The 19584-nt window shown below is 40.6% G+C and overlaps 3 protein-coding genes across 10 annotated transcripts; all 3 read right to left on the reverse strand.

The window, feature by feature from the left end:
• Positions 1-68: 68 nt before the first annotated feature.
• LOC115690894 (DNA polymerase kappa) lies at positions 69-7891 on the reverse strand. 2 transcript variants are annotated; one of them, XM_056307594.1, is made up of 14 exons: positions 7655-7891; positions 7211-7383; positions 6448-6621; positions 6148-6271; positions 5960-6060; positions 5792-5878; positions 4462-4557; positions 4228-4348; positions 3538-3666; positions 2941-3032; positions 2481-2592; positions 1921-2249; positions 1442-1773; positions 69-435 (listed from the first exon to the last, which is right to left on the reverse strand). In XM_056307594.1, the coding sequence occupies exons 1-14, from the start codon at positions 7746-7748 to the stop codon at positions 321-323; spliced, it is 2079 nt and encodes a 692-aa protein (XP_056163569.1). In that variant the 5' UTR covers positions 7749-7891; the 3' UTR covers positions 69-320. The 2 variants fall into 2 exon arrangements, with proteins under 2 accessions (XP_056163569.1, XP_056163568.1); XM_056307593.1 differs by having other exon boundaries at positions 3538-3711; positions 7655-7863.
• A 498-nt stretch (positions 7892-8389) lies between these two features.
• On the reverse strand, positions 8390-12520 carry LOC115690896 (endo-1,4-beta-xylanase 5-like). Of its 6 annotated transcripts, none has more exons than XM_030617384.2 (8): positions 11958-12360; positions 11776-11853; positions 11504-11568; positions 10987-11209; positions 10555-10721; positions 10284-10382; positions 9417-10214; positions 8390-8863 (listed from the first exon to the last, which is right to left on the reverse strand). In XM_030617384.2, exons 1-8 carry the CDS (start codon positions 12139-12141, stop codon positions 8495-8497), a joined length of 1983 nt encoding a protein of 660 aa, XP_030473244.1. In that variant the 5' UTR covers positions 12142-12360; the 3' UTR covers positions 8390-8494. The 6 variants fall into 6 exon arrangements, with proteins under 6 accessions (XP_030473244.1, XP_056163516.1, XP_056163520.1 ...); XM_056307541.1 differs by having other exon boundaries at positions 8391-8863; positions 11504-11559; positions 11958-12358; XM_056307545.1 differs by lacking the exon at positions 11958-12360 and adding an exon at positions 12502-12520 and having other exon boundaries at positions 8393-8863; positions 11504-11559.
• A 2412-nt stretch (positions 12521-14932) lies between these two features.
• LOC115690897 (endo-1,4-beta-xylanase 5-like) lies at positions 14933-18450 on the reverse strand. Of its 2 annotated transcripts, none has more exons than XM_056307539.1 (6): positions 18253-18448; positions 17489-17711; positions 17066-17232; positions 16606-16704; positions 15739-16536; positions 14933-15513 (listed from the first exon to the last, which is right to left on the reverse strand). In XM_056307539.1, the coding sequence occupies exons 2-6, from the start codon at positions 17685-17687 to the stop codon at positions 15169-15171; spliced, it is 1608 nt and encodes a 535-aa protein (XP_056163514.1). In that variant the 5' UTR covers positions 17688-17711; positions 18253-18448; the 3' UTR covers positions 14933-15168. The 2 variants fall into 2 exon arrangements, with proteins under 2 accessions (XP_056163514.1, XP_056163515.1); XM_056307540.1 differs by having other exon boundaries at positions 15403-15513; positions 15667-16536; positions 18253-18450.
• Between the last annotated feature and the right edge of the window lie 1134 nt (positions 18451-19584).

Here is a 19584-nt window from a genome sequence, read left to right on the forward strand (position 1 = left end):
TTTAAAATCTAAAATAACTTTTACCAAGGTATTGAATTATTTCTTATTTAGAAGTAAAGAACACTGGGCTGAATTGCTATTGAAGTAATTATTTGATATGACAACATCAGTATTTAATACAATATAGTTGAGGGGGGGAAAAGCCGATGATATTGGTACAAGCAAATATCAACCCCAATGGCCCATACAACTTAAACCTACACACAACCGTATTCTAGGAGTGTATGGTACATATCTAACGTTTCTACAAAGAACTGATCTCAGCTTTAGCAAAGAAAACTATACATAGAAGAAGAATCAAAGTGCAAAAAGAATGATCTCTAGGGTTTCTGATTAATCTTCCCAAAGAACACATCTATCGGAAGATGTCCGTATGAAGGCGACGACCTGCGCTTCTTATGTTTATTTCTGCTTCCGGTCCGCGTCCGTGGCGACCTGAAACAAGTCGAAGTTAACCAGACTAGCGTATCTGATAAATAATGAGAAAAAAAGGGTAATAAGTCATCCTTTTGATAATCATCAAAGTTGAGAAGATAGTTCATAAATTTGGTCAATAAAGACGAAATGCAAGGAAAATTCAACGATGCCTTCTAGAGCATGTCCGTGACTCTTATCTGGAACGTAAGTTGGCTAGGTTTATCAGTTAAATTATTAATGCTAACTCTTCTGTGGAAACATTAACACTACAATTCAGGATATCGGGAAATTTCAAAATAAATAAGCAGTTAAGATTAAGAATACGCTGTAAACGTGGTCCACATACCGTTTTCCTAGTTAGCCATTCCCTATTGGTCAGTATCCTGAGAATGATCAGTTCTGAGCGAGACTTACTAAAATGAAATGAGAAATAAACATCTATTTCATTGATCCCGGAAGTGGGTCGAATTCAGGATGTTACATCGGGTGCTACGAAACAAGACGATCCCGATGGTCAAAGTAGTCTGAGAACATCATGGAGCAGAAGGGGCCACCTGGGAAAGCGAAGAAGCGATACGACGCCAATACCCCCAGTTGTTTGAGTAATCGGGTTTGGGTTGTAAATTTCGAGGACGAAATTTTTGTAAGGGGGAAGAGTTGTAACATCCTGAATTCGACCCACTTCCGGGATCAATGAAATAGATGTTTATTTCTCATTTCATTTTAGTGAGTCTCGCCCGAAACTGATCATTCTCGGGATACTGACCGATAGGGAATGGCTAACTAGGAAAACGGTACGTGGACCCGAGACATTGTAAAAACACAAGTCAATTAACAAAACTACAAAATCCAAAACAATCCAGCCAGTTTTGTTCAAAGGAAGAATCGCTTGGCTAGTGAAAAAATGCTGGATGATAGTTAAAGCAGTACCAGGATGCATCAGAAAGAAAGCATAGGTTTTGAAAAATATTTCCTAGGAACTGATCATGCTGCTTGGTGAGTATCTGGCCATATGCCACCATACCTTTTCCCTGCGATGAGTGTTCTTGAATCCATGCCTGATTCCTTTTTCTGAAGTCTCTCTGCAAGATGAAAGTCCGCATGTTCTTGCCTTTCCTCTACAAAAGATGATGGCAATTCTATACCACAAAGTGAACACTCGTAGTCATTCATCCACAAAATCTGCTCTTCTTGTCCGGATGATGTTTCACCTTGGAGCAGATAATCATCATTATCCTTCTGATTTAGGCAGCTGCTAATCTCAGTCTCATGAGGTATAGAAGAATCCAGTCCCCTTCCGTAAGATTTTTCGAGTTGATTAGATTTTGGGTCGCTCTTCTCTATAGGGGCATCTATCTGATATGGTAGTAAATATTAAAGAAGATGCCAACAATATACATATCTAGACATAGAGAATTCTCATATTTAACAGGAGCAAATTATTATGAGACACTCGCTCAAATATATATCTGGGGTCAATATGAAGTTTAGGCATTTGCATACCTTATCCATGGTAGAGCCCTCTATATGTCCATGCATTCCCTCGGTTTTGCCAGCAAATTCAATCAAAGTGCAGTTCTTTTTTGGATCAGATGAATCATTTCGGTCCAATGGATTCTCACTTTCACCATCGATCATCTCATGAGTCTCCACAGAAATATCGTCTCCCAAGTCATTCATGAAGAGAGTATTGCTAGTTTCTGATCCCAATGAGCTCTGTCCTTTAATAAAATTTCCAGAAGCATCTGCTGACATGAAGCTCAGAAGAGTTTTCTGTGTTGGATCAGATGGAGCGCCCACCTTATCTTCTTTAAACTGAGACACCCTAAGTCCTGTAAAGGTTGACACCTACTGATTACTACTAGTAACTTCAGAGCTTACAAAGATGACACCATACAGATTTCTCTTTAAAAACTAGTCCTCAATTTTTAAAAATTCAGCTCTACAATTTTCAATCTAAACAAATAATGCCCTAATCTTACAAGATACACAGACAGATCCACTAAAATAAATGTATGAATCTTAAAGATCTAAGAATTTAAAAAAGGGAGAAGTTAAACTACCTATCAGTCTTAAAGATATGGGAAGTTCAGCCTTCAGAAGCTTCGATGCATATTTATAGATATCGTCCCGTGAGGATATGTAATTCTGTAGAGTTAAAGCTCTGGTTCGAACCTGTAGATATTTTTCGATGAATAAAGAAGCAAAAGAGGATAAAAGAAAAGCATATTGCGAGCAAAAGAAGGGTTCTATGAGTACAAGCATAGAAGAAGAATATCACGTTCTAAGAAAGTTAACAGTATCAAAATATCATCAATCATAGTGACTATAAAAGATAGATTTTATGTCTGGGAAATTCAGTGTGTGTTGTAAGTATCCCACATCACTTGTTATCTAAGGAGTTTATAATGGCCTTGTATTCACATAGTCTCCCTCCACTTAATAGTTAAAGCTTTTGGGTCGGACTTGCTAACATACGCGACTATTAAGAAAAAAGAAAAGCCAGTCAAGCACAGAAAGTACCTCAAAAGATGAAGTTTTCAGTTTAAGAGTTAATGTCCGGCCATGAAGACCTTCCTTTTGCATATCACTAGAAAGTAGCTCTGCAAGTTCATCTGAAAAAGTGAACCTAATAAAGATTAACAATTGACAGCAGTTATTTCATCTCCTACTAAACTATTTTAAAACTAAATCTAACAAATCAAATTGCTCCATAAATTTAGTTAACAACATCCCACAGGCTCACTGAATCAGTTGAAACAAGAAAATAATCATAGTAAATATACTTCGACTAGAATGAACCTCAAGACTAGTCATTTGAGGCATTGGCTTTCTTTTCTGTTCGCAAGGTAAGTTCAGGGAAGAGAAGACGTGAGGCTTAAACCAGAAAGGTTCAGGCTTTCACTTTCTTCCTCACAGATCAGTCATTTTCCATTCTTATAACTTAGATGGACTGGAAAATGAAAGAAGAGAGTATCAAACAAAAGGAAGTGGAAAGATAGCTTTAAGATGCTCAGACAACCCGTCAGTCAGCACTCTTCATAGAAACATTACTAGTACATTCATTCTTAAATGTAGAAAAGAAAATATAGAGAATGGATAGGGACGAAAACACCGAACCTAACTTTTGATAAAGCAAAGCCTCATTGTCTGTGGCTTGAAATGTTCTCTCATTACTGATACTCTTTCGCAGCCTCATTTGTGGAGGATCCGTCTCCCCAAGACCAAGCCCCACGGAGAGAAAAAAGTCTGTAAGAACTTCCAAATTGTTGATACTACTAAAAGACAACACAACTGCAAAATAATTACAAATATAAGGCATGCTAAGTTCACAAAAGCTACACTTAAATTGAAGAGAAGCAAATCAGAGAGCAACACTTGACGGAAAATACTGAACTAAACATCCCACGTATCAAGAAAATAAAAAGTTACTACTGAAAAATGATGGAGATAAATATCAGTGTCAAGGTTTTAGTGTACAGAGGTGTTATCTGAGTAACAATTGGAATTGGAATTGCCATTAACAATGTCAAAATCTAATCACACACTCTGCCAGCCTAATATACCATAAATAGAGAGCTGTCTGGCACAAGAAAGACCGACTCCACCCCTCATATAGATGCAACAATTTAAAACCTGATGCAGTACATAAACCTTGAATATATCGTACTAGCAGAATGCACACAATCAGAAATCAGATAAGCTCTAAGATAAACAAAGATGTGATAAAACAAAAAGTGTAAATCAGAAAAAGCATTGTCGTGTTGCTGGTTAGGGAGATAAGTAATAAGAGAAGGACAAAGAGGATACCAGCTGAGGAGCGAGAAAAAAGAGAACAAAGGTACCCTCCCTTTTGCAGCATCTCCTCACAGGTACTAATACCTAATACATCTGTTAAGATACACTCCGTAACCTTACCAATGCCTCCAATCTGTGAATGGTTAATTTTGCATCAACTTACCACAAACACAAGATTGGCACAACAGTGTCCAACTATGTCATTATGGAAATTCCAGCAGAAAAACAGAAATAAGTGAGGCTCACCTTTCGGATAGGAAGTGAGGAAATAAATGTCATGACAGCCAGACGGTCATTAGGCAAGACAAATTGTCCATTTGGCTTGTTTATATCAGAGCAAACCTAAGCAAAATGGTGGATTAAGGTTATTGTGAATCTTAAGTAGCAAGAAAAATGGCCACATGGAGAACGAAAAGGTGAAAACTGAAACTAGAGGAGAAAGGACAAGAGCTTATCACTTATCAGCACATGGTTCGACAACAAAGAACCTAAACTCCTATCATCTTTCCCTTCTTTATATATTTAGACAGCTCCAACTTTTGATGCATTGGGAGCCATAACATAAGAGCAATATCAATTGGCATAAATATATAGCTTAACAGTCCTTTGGAAAATTAATGAGTCAAACAACTACAGCAACAAGAAAAACAACAATCTAAACCAAATCCCACTAAGTGACATCGGCTATATAAATCATTTACCCCACTGAATGTGATTCTGTATCAGGTCATCTAAAAGGTCAAAGTGCTCTAGATCTCTGTATTATTGTCTCATTCCATGTCTTTTAGGGTCTTTCCCTACCGCTTTTAACCTAATTATCCACCTCATAGTGGTCTATTCTTACTGGAGCATCTGATTGCTTAGTTTGTCATTTCTACATTATTTATGGAAAAGAAGAATGACACTTAAACTTATCAAATTAGTGCATACTAAAAGACCAGATGATGTATCCTCAAATAATTGATGGCATAACTCATTGAACGCAACATATTCCCATGAAAGCTATAGATGCCAAATACCACAATGAAAACAGAACGACCACTTAATTCCTTGAGAAACGAAGTGTCGAAGAGTAGTCAACTTCCTGCGGTTAAGTGCTGTTGATTTTTAGAAAGTTGGACACCCATTCATCCACAGCCCCCCTCCCCTGCAAACCCACAAACTGCTGGGGCTTCATGGACAGTACAGTAAGTCATTCACTTTCTCAAAAAAAAAAAAAAAAACCAGAGACGAGAATTTTCCGCACTAATGTAACACCACAAAGGAGCGACTGTGCTTCCTGCTCTCCAGAAGAAAAAGAAACCACTTTGACAAACTCCTAAATAAGTAATTTGACTGGACCTCCAGCAAACAAAGGCCCAGCATCATAGGCTAATAATATTATAATAAAATTCATATGTTATAACAATTAGTCACATGGCACAAAACCTTTACCTATATTTTGTAATTTTGTTGGATTAAGCACCTTAATATAACAGAAAGAAAATAAATAAATCAAACAGTTCTTTCAAACAAAAAATAGTAAAATGTTAAATCGGGAAGATATTTAAGGTTGCAGATACTTCTAGTCCCACACCTTAGCAAGCAAGCGGTTTGCAGCAACTCCAGCACTACAAGTAAGGCCAGTCTCCTCAAACACAGTATTTCTAAGTTCTTCAGCAACCTTCAGTATAAAGGTGACATATGAGATGACTCAACTACTAAATAGGCAGTCTAGAATTCAGTGAATTAAAGAATGGCCTACTTCTCCACAAGAGACACCTCTTTCCTTGCAGACCTCAGTTATATCAAGGTAAGCTTCATCCAAACTAGCAGCAATAAAGTTGGGATCATACCTCTGGAACACTAGTAAAAGATACACATGTTCTTGAATTACGCACTAAACAATAGGCAATCTGCTAATCTAAACAGGTATACAAGTAAGGGCCTGACCTTTTCGAGTTAAATCACTGCAATAAGTATACTTTTCGAAATCTATTGGAACGAAAATTAAATCCGGACATAATTTACGTGCAATAAAACCAGGCATTGCTGCACGAACCCCAAATCGCCTTGCCTACAACGTTGAGAAGCTTGTATCAATGGATAATAAAACAAGATATTATTGGGTATTGATTCTCTTCAAATTAATTTCCATCTAAGCTTTGAATGTTCAAAATCACAATAAGATCAGAAGGACCAAAAGCATTTAATTGGGGACATCCAGCAAACCATCGGTGAAGTAAATCAAACCTCATAGTTAGCAGTTGAGATCATAGACATGCCGCCAACAGCCATTGGTCTCCCTTTTAAAGAAGGATCGCTTAATGTTTCAACAGCTGCATAAAAAGCATCCATATCTACGTGCAGCCAGACCCTTGAAAGGTCTCGTGTAGCTTCCAGTTCTAGAATTCTTTTGTCAGCCACCTGAATAATGGTTGGACAGAGGATAAAAACATAAACGAAAGGACACGCCTTCTTCAAATTTTCTAACACACGACATATTAACGAATGTTAGAAACAGAGAACTGATCTGAAAACTTAAAATTCATTGACTTGCAAATTAATTAATGGCCTTGTCCTGCTTGGGCATAAGTCAGATTAGATAAAAATGTATTTTCAACACCCAGAACTTAGGAAGTGTCATGCTTTCCTTTCAGTGGCTTAGTTCAAATTATGTAAAGACCCTCATACCAAGAGACCAGTTTGAAGGAAGTAAAAGCAGCTAGTGTCTTCATCTTGTGACGGTACAATGGTAGAATTTCAGACTCTCCCACCAAACCCTTCCTCGAAAAATGAAACCGTACAGAAGCCATACACAGTGGCTTGCAAATTCCGTCGATCGGTTTCAGGGATAGCTCGATGAATAACAATTCAACCAGCAACAATCTGTCCTATCTAGATGACATTTTCTAATTTTCCTACTTCAACATGGAAAAACCAAATTCCAAAGTCCCCAAAAGACTCAAAAAACAGAGACCCATTACTCCGCAAGACTCAAAAACTTTCGTAATACCGTCTGATAGTGAGCCAACTCCGCGGCGGTGAGCTTCATGCTCCGAGCGCGCATCCTCTCTATCTTCTGCCTTATGAAAGCCTCCTTCCGCTCCTCGTTCTCGAAATACTTGGACCCTTTGCTCATCTCGTACACGACCCTTTGCACCTTCTCCTTATCCACCCCCTCCATACCTAAAAAAAAAAACCGCAGCGCATCAAAACCATCTCAAATTTTTAATAAAACCCACCGCTTCGCCACGCATCGTGCGACAGCGGAAATCCGAACATCGCATCCGCTTCTACCGATTCTCTACGCCTAGCAATTGTTCTACCGATCAATTGAGCCGCGAACGGAGTTCCCAGAAACGAATCGCGAGGACCCACGTCGCCGAACTCAAAAATGCGCGATCTTTCTCGAAAAGGACCGAGCTTTTCTGCGCGGGGCGGGGCGGGGCGCACTCACCGGCCTTGGCGTTGGTGTAGACGGTGTGGTAAGACTGCCACGGGCGAGCGCCGCCGTCGCCCTTCTTCTCCGTCTCCTCCTCCTCCTCCGCCATGGAATCTCTTCTGCGACTTCGCTCAGCAGAAGCAGAACTGGCCTTCTTCTTCTTCTTCTTCTTCTTCTTCTTCTTCTTTCTTCGGGGGAAGAAACCCCTGACCGACGACGGAGAGGAAGCGTATGAGTCAAGCTTGGCGCAGAAATGGCGCGCCAATTTCGTGCTCAGCGCCCTTTTTTTTTTTATTATTATTTCTCTTTTTGGGCCATTTGAATTTCCTATCCAAAATTAAATTATTATTATTTTTTTTACCTCTACTTAAATTTTTTAGTGATTTGAAAGTGCCGATTAAAATTTTTTAGGTCGTTAGACTAAATATAAATATATATATATTTAAAGGTTGAAGTCAAAAAAGAAACTTTCGACATTTTCTTTGGTTTTTTGGAATCGAGATTTTTATGTGATATTGAGTATTCCGAATCTTTGCGAACGACGATGCGCGTCTACACTACCTAAGGACAAAAATGTATCATACGTTATTGTCATCCAAAAGATGAGATTTATCGGTTAATTAGCTTTTTTATCGATCAGTATCGTGATATGATATTACGCTGTAAGAGCTCCCGAAAGTGACCAAACATTCTTTACTTGGTATCAACATGATCTTCCAGGTCATAATTACATGTAATGCATTTTTCGTACAAATAAATAATACATGGCATTTAAGGGGCCTTTATATTTACCCTCTTTAATTAATCTTAAAATTAGCAAGTATCAAAATCAACAATCAAGCGCTATCCTTAGCTTCATGGGAGCTTGTAGCTGACAATCTTATTATATGTGAAAATCGTAATTATCTTGAAGCTATCTTTGGTCACTTCAAATCTTGAAGTGGAAGAGCAGTTTGTGATTGGATCAGTGATGGTGATCTCATACTCTCCATGAAGCAGCGAAGTGCTGAAGAACCCTCCATCGTCCGCGCGATCTCTCAAGTCTTCGGATTTCCATTCCTCGATCAGCTCGTCCACGACGTCCCCAGCCGGCGTGTTGTCGAAGTTCATGTCCGTCAGCGCCGGGGTATTGAAGCCGGCGTACGCGGGGCCGGCGAACATTATGATCCCTTCGACGGCGGGATGAGAATAAGCCTCCCTGAGCACCTCCTCCAAGTACTGTGCCTGCAATGCCGGAAAACCTCTTTTATGCATTGCAGGTTACCAATCCTTTGATATTGCACTCCCATCTATCAACTCGAGTTTGGTTTAAGGACAGTTGATTCTAGGATCATGGGCGGGTGCAGCCTAGCGTCTAAACGTCCTTGCCCAGATGTCTAATTTTGAAAAACGGTCAATTGAGAATACAAAGGTTTTATTTTGGTTAGTTTAAGGTTTTAGAAAAGCTCCACTCAATTCAGGCATTGGTTGCTGCGTGTCATTTCCAATGTCTATAAGTTCCATCGACGGCAAGGTCAGGACCCTATCGTGGCCTCAAGTCTTCAATTGACCGACGGCCAAAAACTTTTTTAAGTCATGTTTCTTCTCTTCTCCCATTGAAAAAAATTTCAAAATGGGCAAATATGAAATTGATAGGGTTTGAACAGGCCAAGGTGAGCGGGCCGGCCGCAAAAAAAAAGATTGCTCGCCCGAACCTGCCCGTTTTGCCTTTCGGGCCCACCGGACCCCGGCGAGCCGCCCAGGGCATGATCGCCTCTTTTCTAAGATATTCCAGTACCTGGTTAGCTCCTGGTTCCACGGACACTTCTGTGAGCCATATGGGCACACCAGTTGTGGCCAGAATGTCCAGGCTTGATCTCATGTAAGCCAAGTTTGGCTGGCCAGAGCCAAAATGGCCTTGCACTCCTATTCCTGCCAGTATATCCTCGTTCCCGGGGTACGAAAATATCTCCTCGAGCCTCTTCTTGTAGTTCCCCGGGCTCGCCTTCTCGTCCCCACTGTACTCGATGGTGTTGTACTCGTTCAGGAACATTCTCGGGGTCGGGTCGAGCTCATATGCCATCGAGTAATACATCGAGGAAGCGTTTTCCCCGAGGTTGTCCTCGAAGAAGCTGAAGTGCAGGTTCTCATTGACCACATCCCAAGCAATCAGCTCTCCCGCGTATCTCGAGACGACCGAATTGATCCTCTTCTCTGCTGCTTTTCGCAGATCATCGGGCGAAAGGGTCTTGACCCAATCGGGCTGGTACTTCTGGTTGTCCCAGAAGACATTGTGGCCTCGGATGGAAATGTCGTTACCTTGCGCGAATCTCACCATCGAGTCAGCTATTGTGTAGTTCTCTTGGCCTTGTTTCTCCTCTGTGCTGTACCACTTCATTGCGTTGGTGAAAGTGGTGTATCTGAATCGCGACGCGAACCAGTTCTGGTAATCAGCACTCTCGAGGATGTGGAAGTTCATGCCGCACCCAAACGGAAAGCCCGGTTTGATCTGTTTGATGAGAACATTGGCTCCTCCGACTCCGAGTCCTCGTTTGTTCGCATAAGTTATCTGGAACCTCACCATGCTCTTCCGTACCTGCTAGATCGAAGTTCAAGAAGGTCCTTTACATTTTTCAAACTAACTTGGTACAACTTTTCGTGTTACCTTCTCTATGCTTTCATCTTGGTAATTCCTCCATTGCTTCTTCGAGAACGGCTGCAACGCAATGTTGTCGACCCATATCTCTGTTGAGGTATTCTTGCTCTGCCACAACACAATCAGAATCAACATATGCCTAGAATTATTAGCACTCATGTATCTTGCGATTTTTGAATAATCTGGATGAACAAGAGAAAACACTAGACCAGCATTAACTCGGTTTGAGTTCTGTGTCTTGCAGAAGTTAGATTGTAACCGAAAGTTGAATGCCCTTCACCTCGAAAAGAACATCAACTGGGCTCGAAGAATTCGCCGCGATGCCTCCTTTTAGCAAAGACCAGCACCCCTGCTCGGCCACGACGCTGCCTCCACGGACAAATTCACCATCTCTAGTTCCAAATACCACCGCTACTGCCTCGCTTCCTTGGCTGACTTGTACCCAAGCTGCGAAAAAAATTCCCCTCTTGTAATGAGTATTCGGTCAAAAGGACATGGCTAAAAACAGTAACGAATTATCCTAGCTTCGTCGACAATCACGTTTTCACGTTTCTTGATATTGCAATTGGAAATTCTTTGCAAATAAACAAAACTGAAGAAGTATACCCTGTATACGTGTAAAACGTGAACCGACATATCACATGGTTGACGGCTTCACATGAACAACTCCGACGTAACTATTCTCTCTAGAAACAGCGGAGCGAGTAATTACCGGAAAATGCATAGAACATTCCCTTCTCGAGTTGGACTTTCTGAGAGAAACTGTCTGATGGGCGTTTTCTATTGTGCGCCACCATGAACCTGTTGTTGGTATATGATGTACGCACTTCGATCGCTCCATGGCCAAACACAGTCCATCCGGAAGATCCGTGGATAAACTCCGGGTTAAGTATGACGCCACCTCCATACATAGGACTCCCTGGCTCTGCCAAACACTGCTATAATCGAGTACGTAAGACGCCGATTACATAATCTGCTTAGTGTTGTTCCTGGAAACTCTTTAACTATCTCCTTTCGAGGCAACAAAGAATTTGTACCGCTTCAACAAATCACTAGAGTAATTCATTCAACTTGTTCATTTTTCGGGCGGCAATCTCGAGTTCTGATCCCCCAATTTCGGGGACAAGTTCTTGAATTCGACTTAGCAGCAGTGCTCATGAAATATGAACTGATATTTACATGTCAACGTGCTCAGAAGTCGCAAATAGTGTGTAGGAGTTTGATCTTGCCTGTGTTGTCGCCGATGAATCGTAATAATCATTGAAGACGGCCTGCATGATTTGCCCTGAAATGGCTTCAAAGAGAAAGCATTAGCTTAATTGTCCACGTTACATTACAACTGGCAAACCAATCTCACAGTCAACTTCATTGAACACAATCAAGAAAATTTGGAAAAACACTTGGAACAAGGGATGCTAAACTCTAGCAAAGATGCTGTCAGAGGCAAAAGATTAAGCAAAAACTAATTCAAGAAAAGGGAACAAACGAGAGAAATTAGTACCCGATCCTAAGGAAAACAACGCAAATGTGAGAGAAAGAAACAAGAACATGTTGAATCCTGATGAACTTTTCATCTCTCCTGCAATAAGAGCAGTCACAGAAAGCGCTGTAAGAATCATTCGATCATGTCAGAAGAGCAAAGGTCTCATGTAAATGCGAAGAAGCATGCCACAGCCTGTCAACCAAGAAACAGTATATTCTCATTTCCTGATATAGTGACCTCATGACGCTGATCATCCTCGGTTTTTACCTGTCCCGTGACTCTTTTCTCAACCCCATATACGCACACAAACTGAACAGTAGCCCAAAACGGCATAGAAATTAGGTGGAAGTAGACCGTATAAATATCAGGCCCCCTTGAAACCATACAAATGAGTGAAGCGGAATACTTTAACACCCTCTTTCGCGTGCCAACAGGACTGAGAACGACACGCAGAATTGATGAATAAGGAGCCTAACACCCGGGACGAAATCCGGTTCTAATACACGTCAGAATATCCAATCAAAAGCTTGCACAATGGAGAATACAAGAATACGAGGATTATCGAAACTACATAGACAGGTGCTGTGCGATATTTTAGCAAAAGTTTTAATCGAATCAAATTACATGATGTAATGTGAATTCAAAAAGCATTAAGAAAAGGGGTAGTGCACATGCATTAACATCGGTTCACTAAACAAGTACAATCAGAGCGATGCGATAGACTACGAGTCGCCATTGAAATACCTTGTCGATATCCACCACCCAACAAGAGTCCGACTTATTATCGCTCAACTAATAAGTCTTAGTAGTTAGCATTGCTCTCAACGAAATTTAGACAAAGGAGAAAGAGACTGGCGGAAATCGGAAGCAAGCTCTTTCGTCCCTTTTACTGTCGGATTGCCGGTCCTGCTATCTTGAAGGAATTCTCTCTTGGATGAACATGTTGAGTGCAATTTTCTGACTGCGACACTCTGCCAATACCCATAATGTAACATAAATATTCCTTCAAAAATAAAATTTAGATATGTATTATTCAAAAATTTATTATATGATCTATAAATATCATCTCGACAATTAATAATTATGCGGGAACCCTTTTCTATTATTCTTTTTTGCAGTTTCAGAAGAAGGGACAAATTGGAATCCTTGAAAGTACCATTTTATAAGTTGGAAAATTTTCTTTTTGGGACACAAATAGAAAGTGGGCTTTTGCTATATTTGTTACCATAACCTTTATGACGCTGATGCTTCCTTATGCACATTATGGGGGGCCTTTTTGCTATAATCTCGTGACGTTTGGGTGTATCGGAGAATAGTGGGGGGTCGAGTTTGGGAAAAAGTTAAACTTGTGGGGTCAATTTTGAAAAGCATCTTTGAGCAATGTAGGTAAGCTTTGGAAAGATGCATCAAATGCAATGGAAACTAGCGAAGTTACGTTGTTGCACAAGCATGATCTATGCATGATCTATAAAGTGATATTTGATTTTATTTTTGGACGAAAAGGTTTCATTTTCCATCCATCTACTTTTGCGCTTTTTCTAATTAAGTTCATGTTCATTTAATTTGTCTAATCGAATCATTCTACTTTTACAAATATTCTGATCCAGTCTCTCCTATATGAAATCCGACAAAATTCGGGTGACATGGCTGTCGGACGACGCAAAAGTATGATGCGGGTGAAATATGCGGCCGTGGGTGGAAAAGTTCAATCAATGTAGACAACTTCGGAGCATGCTGTGGATAAAACCTATCCAATATGGGCACCAACGTAGACGTTTACATTGGAAATTTTTTTTTATCCAATTCGCACTTTGACATTGCCCGATGGTCCATGTCAATTGAATTTAGTTGGATTTGATGTCAAAATGGACTGATTAGAAGGTTTGTGAAAGTAGACAGACTTGATTAGACGAATTAAAAGTTCAGTGAGTTGATTAGAAAAGGCGTGAAAGTATCTGGGTGAAGAGGAGAATTTTATCTTTTTTGATTTATATTTATCTCATTAAGGGGAAGGTGTTCATATGCAATATTGCCCGTAAAAACAAATTCCACACGAAACATGTTCGAAGAATGATTTCCAATCTTATTTAGCATGATATCAAGCAATTTTGGCAATTGTAAATGCTTGATGGTTATGCTCAATTACAGATATTTTCATTTACAATTTAGGCCCCATTTGTTTTGTAGAAAACCTACGATTTGAATATAGATTTTCCTAATTTTTATCATTTATATCTCTTAGGAACAGAGGTAACAAAAAAAAAAGTCTCATTATCCAAAAGAGTTTAGGCACGAGTTTTTGTTAATAATGAGAATATTTTTCATTGATTCATTTTCTTAGGCGATAACAACGATAAAAATGACGAAAATAGTTTTTAAATTATTAATTTTTCGCGAAACAAATGGAACTTAATTTGTGTGGACGAACTTAGGGTGTGTCTTTTTCTGAACTTCTGTTGTCCCCCAAAATGATTCTTCAAGTCACAATGTAGATTAGTGTGTTCCTTGTTTGAGTTATAGACATTGGCAATGGTTGGCGTGCACTTAAACATGTGGTACGACAAAGAGTGACCCATTGAAAAGAGGAGGGGAAAAAGCAATGGATTTGAGAGGATTAGTGTAGGAATATTCATCCTAATGATTGAAATGTACTAAACCGCAACAATTCAGAGGGAATGTTACGACTCATTTGTGTAGACTCAAGTCGTCTAACTTTGTGGTAAAAAAAAAAAAACGGAAATTAAGCTAGTTTCTTGTTCTTTTTAATTGGTCTTTAAACTTTAATCCTTTGTATGTTTTCCAAGCTTTCTCTATTGATATTATGTTTTCATATCTCTTATTGTATTCTTATGGCTATATATATATATGTCTAGCAGATCATGAAAGTCATAACATCTCCTACAATGGGAATCGAATCTCTTTTAAGTATGGGCCGTCCCTGAGACTAAAATCCATATAACATCTCCTGCAATGATCTCCTAAGATAATCTTAAGCTTAAATTTTTTTAACTAGTTACATTTTTTCTAGTTTGATCTCATATTTTAGCTTATGCGAACATACATATATTACATTGTAAAACTGAACAACCATCATTTTCGCCTACTGATGGACGGAGAGAAGAGACAACATCGGCAACACGATCATCACCGTCACCACCGCCACACGACCACCGCATCGCCAGAGACGACCCGCCATTATTTACATGCTTTTAAAGGAAATTTTCCCCATCTCAAGAAGGTGCAAAAATCACTTAAATGTCAGCAATAAGCATGATCTTCTAGGTCATAATTACACTCAATGTATTATTGGGCCCTTTTGTTTTTATCCCTCCTTAATTAATCTTAATTAATTGTTATCAGTCAACCATCAAACACTATCCTCAGATATCTATAGGAGCCTTCAGCTGGCTATTATCCAATCTGAAAATGGAAAGTTCTCCCTGAGCTATCTCTGGTCACTTCAAATCTTGAAGTGGAAGAGCAATTTGTAGCTGGGTCAATTAGAGTGATCTCATAGTCTCCATGGAGTAGTGAAGTGCTGAAGAACCCTCCCCCGTCTGTGCAGGCTTCGATATCGCGGCATTTCCATTCCTCGATCAGGTTGTCCACGACGTCCCCAGCCGGCGTGTTGTTGAAGTTTATGTCCGCGAGAGCCGTGGTATTGAAGCCGGCATATGCGGGGCCCGCAAACATTATGATCCCTTCCACAGCAGGATGGGAATAAGCCTCCCTTAGGATCTCCTCCAGGTACTGAGCCTGCAACACCAGAAAAACTTTCTTCTGTTCGTCACTAATCACAATTCTAGATGCCCATTAGTAAGAAATCAGATATGCCATTTAACATTGATTGGGTTGCGGGCGAAGTTGGGCGGGCCGGTTACAAGAAGAGAATTGCTTGCCCGAGCCTACCCAATTTTTCTTCTCGGGCGAACCCGGCTAACCGGGCCCAGCGGGTTGCCTGGCCATGCATAATTGATGTACCTGGTTAACTCCTGGTTCTACAGACACTTCTGTGAGCCAAATGGGCACACCAGTTGTGGCCAGAATCTCCAGGCTTGATCTCATGTACGCCAAATTTGGCTGGCCAGGGCCAAAATGGCCTTGCACTCCTATTCCTGGTGGGATATCTTCGTTCCCGGGGTAGCAAAATATCTCCTCCAGCCTCTTTATGTAGTTCCCCGGGCTCACCTTCTCGTCCCCACAGTACTCGATGGTGTTGTACTCGTTCAAGAACATTCTCGGGGTTGGATCCAGTTTGTATGCGGTCGAGTAATATATCGAGGAAGCGTTTTCTCCAAGGTTGTCCTCGAAGAACCTGAAGTGCAGGTTCTCATTGACCACATCCCAAGCAATCAGTTCTCCTGCGTATCTTGAGACGACCGAATTGATCCTCCTCTCCGCTGCTATTCGCAAATCCTCGGGCGAAAGGGTCTTGACCCAATCGGGCTGGTACTTGGGATCGTCCCAGAAAACATTGTGGCCTCGGATCGAAATGTCGTTGTCTTGTGCGAACTTCACCATCGCGTCGGCTATCGTGTAGTTCTCTTGGCCTTGTTTCTCCTCTGTGCTGTACCACTTCATTGCGTTGGTGAAAGTGGTGAACCTGAACCTTGAAGCGAACCAGTTTTGATAATCGGTGCTCTCGAGGATGTGGAAGTTCATACCGCACCCGAATGGGAAGCCCGGCTTGGTTTGTTTGACAAAAACTTTGGCTCCTCTGACTCCGATCCTTCTTTTATTCGCATAAGTTATCTGGAACCTCACTCTGCTTTTCCGTACCTGCAAGATTGAATTTGGCAACGGTTCTTCATGTTTTTCAAACTAACTTGGTGCAACTTTTTGTGTTACCTTCTCTATTCTTTCGTCTTGGTGAAACCTCCATTGCTTCTTCGAGAATGGCTGCAAGGCAACATTGTCGACCCATATTTCCTTCGAGGTATTCTTGCTCTGTCACAATCAGGAATCAGAATAACATCAGCACTCCACCTAATGCAGCTTCCAACTTTTCGGTGAAATTATTCTCGCAAAGGTTAAATCTTGACCCAATCAGGACGAATATAGCAAGGCACTACACGATTACCCCCGTCGAAGGGTATATTTCGAAAAGTATTGATCGCTCGAGAAGTTAACTGGACACATGGGATATAAAAATAACAATCATTCATCAAGTCTCTGATCTTGTCTTGCACACAGTTCGTTTTTCGGATGTGCTGATATTTAATAATCACCTAAGAAGGCATTAACTAGTTGAATTGTGTTCTTTCATAAATAGATTTATCTAAAAAAGGTTCAATGGCCATCACTTTACCTCGAAAAGAACATCGACGGTGCTCGAAGAATTCGCAGCGATGCCTCCTTTTAGCAAAGACCAGCACCCTTGCTCTGCCACGATGCTGCCTCCAGGGACGAACTCGCCATCTCCAGTTCCAAATATCACTGATACTGTCTCGCTTCCTTCATTGACTTGTATCCAAGCTGCGAAAATCCCTCATCAACATGAGTAATAAATTATCTTAAACTTCATCCACAGATAACGTTCCGCATTCCTTGGTGTTGGAAACTGGAATTCTTTGCAGATGAAAAAAAGCTATTCAAGTGTCCTGTTTATGCGAACCCACATATCACATGATTGTTGGCTTCACATGAACAAACTCCGACATGCACGTGAAGGCGTGTCCGCATACCTGGAGTTTGTAGTGATGTCTGTAGAAATAGGGGATCGAATAATCACCTGAGAATGCATAGAACTTGCCCTTCTCGAGTCGAACTTTCTGAGAGAAACTATCCATGGGACGTTTCCTGTTATGCGCCACCATGAAACTGTTCTTGGTACGTGATAAGCGTACTTCAATCGCTCCTTTCCCAAACATGGCCCATCCAGCGGTGCCATGGCTAAACTCCGGGTTAATTATGATCCCACCTCGATACATAGTACTCCCAGGCTCTGCCAAACACTGCTTATCGAATACATAGAGATGGGAGTTTCAGTTAACTCTCATTAGTACCAAAATCACAATTTGGGATCAATATATGTACAGAATAATTCATTCGATCATATCTCTCTTTTAGGGCGGCAATCTCGGGTCCAGATTAATTCATTGGACTTAGTGATGTCCATGAAAATCTGTTTGGCATTCATACGCAAACATAACTCAAAAGTTGCAAGTAGTGTCCAGGACTTTGATCTTGCCTGGGTTGCTGCTGATGCATCATATTGAACATCACTGAAGCCAACCTGTGTGATCTGCCCTGAAATGGTTTAACATAGAAAGCATTTAGCTTAATCATTCATGTTATCACCAACAGGCCTAGAGAAAAGCATTTGAAACAGCTAAAACCAATCTAACAGTCAACTTTATTCAAAGTGTACTAACAAAAACTAAAAAAGAAAAAAAAATCCTAAACTCTTTTACAATGTTCTTGAAGGAAAATGATTTTGCAATAATTAATACTAATAATAATACAAGTGGAATAAACTGTGAGAGAAACCAGTACCTGATCCTGAGTAGAAGAGCACAAATGTGAGCCAAAGAAACAATGGCATGGTGCATCCAGAGGAGCTTATCATCGTTCCCAGTCCCGCAATAAAAGCAGCCTTAGAAAGCGTGTCAGCACCAATCAGTCATGTCCAAAGACAAAAGGACTCCTGTGAATGCGAAAGCGTCCAGCAACCTGATCAATCTCAGTTTTTGCGTGTCCCGTGACTCTTCTCTCAACCCCTATATATAACACAACAAAACACTGGCCCAGAACTGGTCTGGAGATGATGATGGGTTGGTGACAATGACAATGTTGTCCAAATTAGTGTTCTCATTAAGTCAATAGTACGCATGTGATTTGAATGTAGAGAGCAATAAGAAACGAGCAATGCTACTGAACTTGTATGCTAAGCAATGCGATAGAGCACGCATGGATATTCGAGCAAGCGGGCCATATTCAAGGTTCCACTAGATTCGGCTGAATCAAACATCACTTCAATTAATGATATCGTTAATTGGTCTTAGTATATTTTGGTTGTGTTCTTCTAAGGGCTTCAAAGAAATAGTTGGGAATTGGATGCAGCAAGCCCTTTACGTCCCTTCTGCTGTTTGGATTGCCTGTTCCGCTATCTCGAAGGAATCCTTTTTTGGATGAACATGATGAAGTTACAACTTGTAAAATGACCCTACCTAATAACAAGGACATTTTCTCGATTCTAGGAAACGAAGATTATAATTGTTTTTTGGGAACCCATGACGTGACATTCCTGGAATTAACTGACGAAACGCCTCCAAAGTTAAGCGTGCTCAAATAAGAATACCATCAGGATAGGTGACCTATTGAAAAAGTATCCACCTGTACCTTAAGGGAAAACTGTGAGGCTCGGTATAGGACGGGCAAAAGCGGATAATACCTCGAGTGAGTTAATTCAGATACGTCACGCATGTCCTTCGAGGGTTTTTCAATTGCTCTCAGTAATATACACGGTTCTTGTGGAGACACAGGAAGAGACAAACGGGAATCTTTAAAAGTAGGATTTGCGAACGTTGGAGGTTTTATTTCTTTTGGACACAGGAATGGCGTGAAGTTCGGTGCATGATGCGGATGCGTGACGGATGCTTTTGTGTCGAGGTGAAGTTTTTTTCTTTGCAATAATTGTTGCCATGATAATCTTATGTTGCTTGTAAAACGCTTGGGGTACGTGCATTATATGTTGGCATTTTCAGTTTGTTCTTGTGACGGTTGGATCTAATTGGAAACTAGTGGGGAGTCGAGTTTGGGGAGAAAGCTTTCCCGTGGGTATGTTTTGATAAAAAAATTTGGAGTTATTGATGGTATATTTTGAGG

This window comes from Syzygium oleosum, unplaced genomic scaffold (assembly GCF_021117445.2).
Source record: "Syzygium oleosum isolate NSW1041296 unplaced genomic scaffold, Sole_v2.1 Sole_v2.55, whole genome shotgun sequence".
NCBI lineage: Eukaryota > Viridiplantae > Streptophyta > Magnoliopsida > Myrtales > Myrtaceae > Syzygium > Syzygium oleosum.

Bases quoted from the DNA above. Each gene is read 5' to 3' on its own strand.
- LOC115690894 (XM_056307593.1), bottom strand. From the start codon at position 7,748: ATGGCGGAGGAGGAGGAGGAGACGGAGAAGAAGGGCGACGGCGGCGCT. The intron at 6,272-6,447 runs GTTTGATTTACT...TCAACGTTGTAG, and splicing joins TCTCAACTGCTAACTATGAG to GCAAGGCGATTTGGGGTTCG. The intron at 436-1,441 runs GTATGGTGGCAT...GACTTGTTTCAG, and splicing joins ACACTCATCGCAGGGAAAAG to GTCGCCACGGACGCGGACCG.
- LOC115690896 (XM_030617384.2), bottom strand. From the start codon at position 12,141: ATGGTTTCAAGGGGGCCTGATATTTATACGGTCTACTTCCACCTAATT. The intron at 11,210-11,503 runs GCAAGATCAAAC...CGATTATAGCAG, and splicing joins ATTCATCGGCGACAACACAG to TGTTTGGCAGAGCCAGGGAG. The intron at 8,864-9,416 runs GTACTGGAATAT...CCGGCATTGCAG, and splicing joins TGGAACCAGGAGCTAACCAG to GCACAGTACTTGGAGGAGGT.
- LOC115690897 (XM_056307539.1), bottom strand. From the start codon at position 17,687: ATGTATCGAGGTGGGATCATAATTAACCCGGAGTTTAGCCATGGCACC. The intron at 16,705-17,065 runs GTAAAGTGATGG...TGATTGTGACAG, and splicing joins CCGTCGATGTTCTTTTCGAG to AGCAAGAATACCTCGAAGGA. The intron at 16,537-16,605 runs GTAACACAAAAA...TCAATCTTGCAG, and splicing joins AAGACGAAAGAATAGAGAAG to GTACGGAAAAGCAGAGTGAG.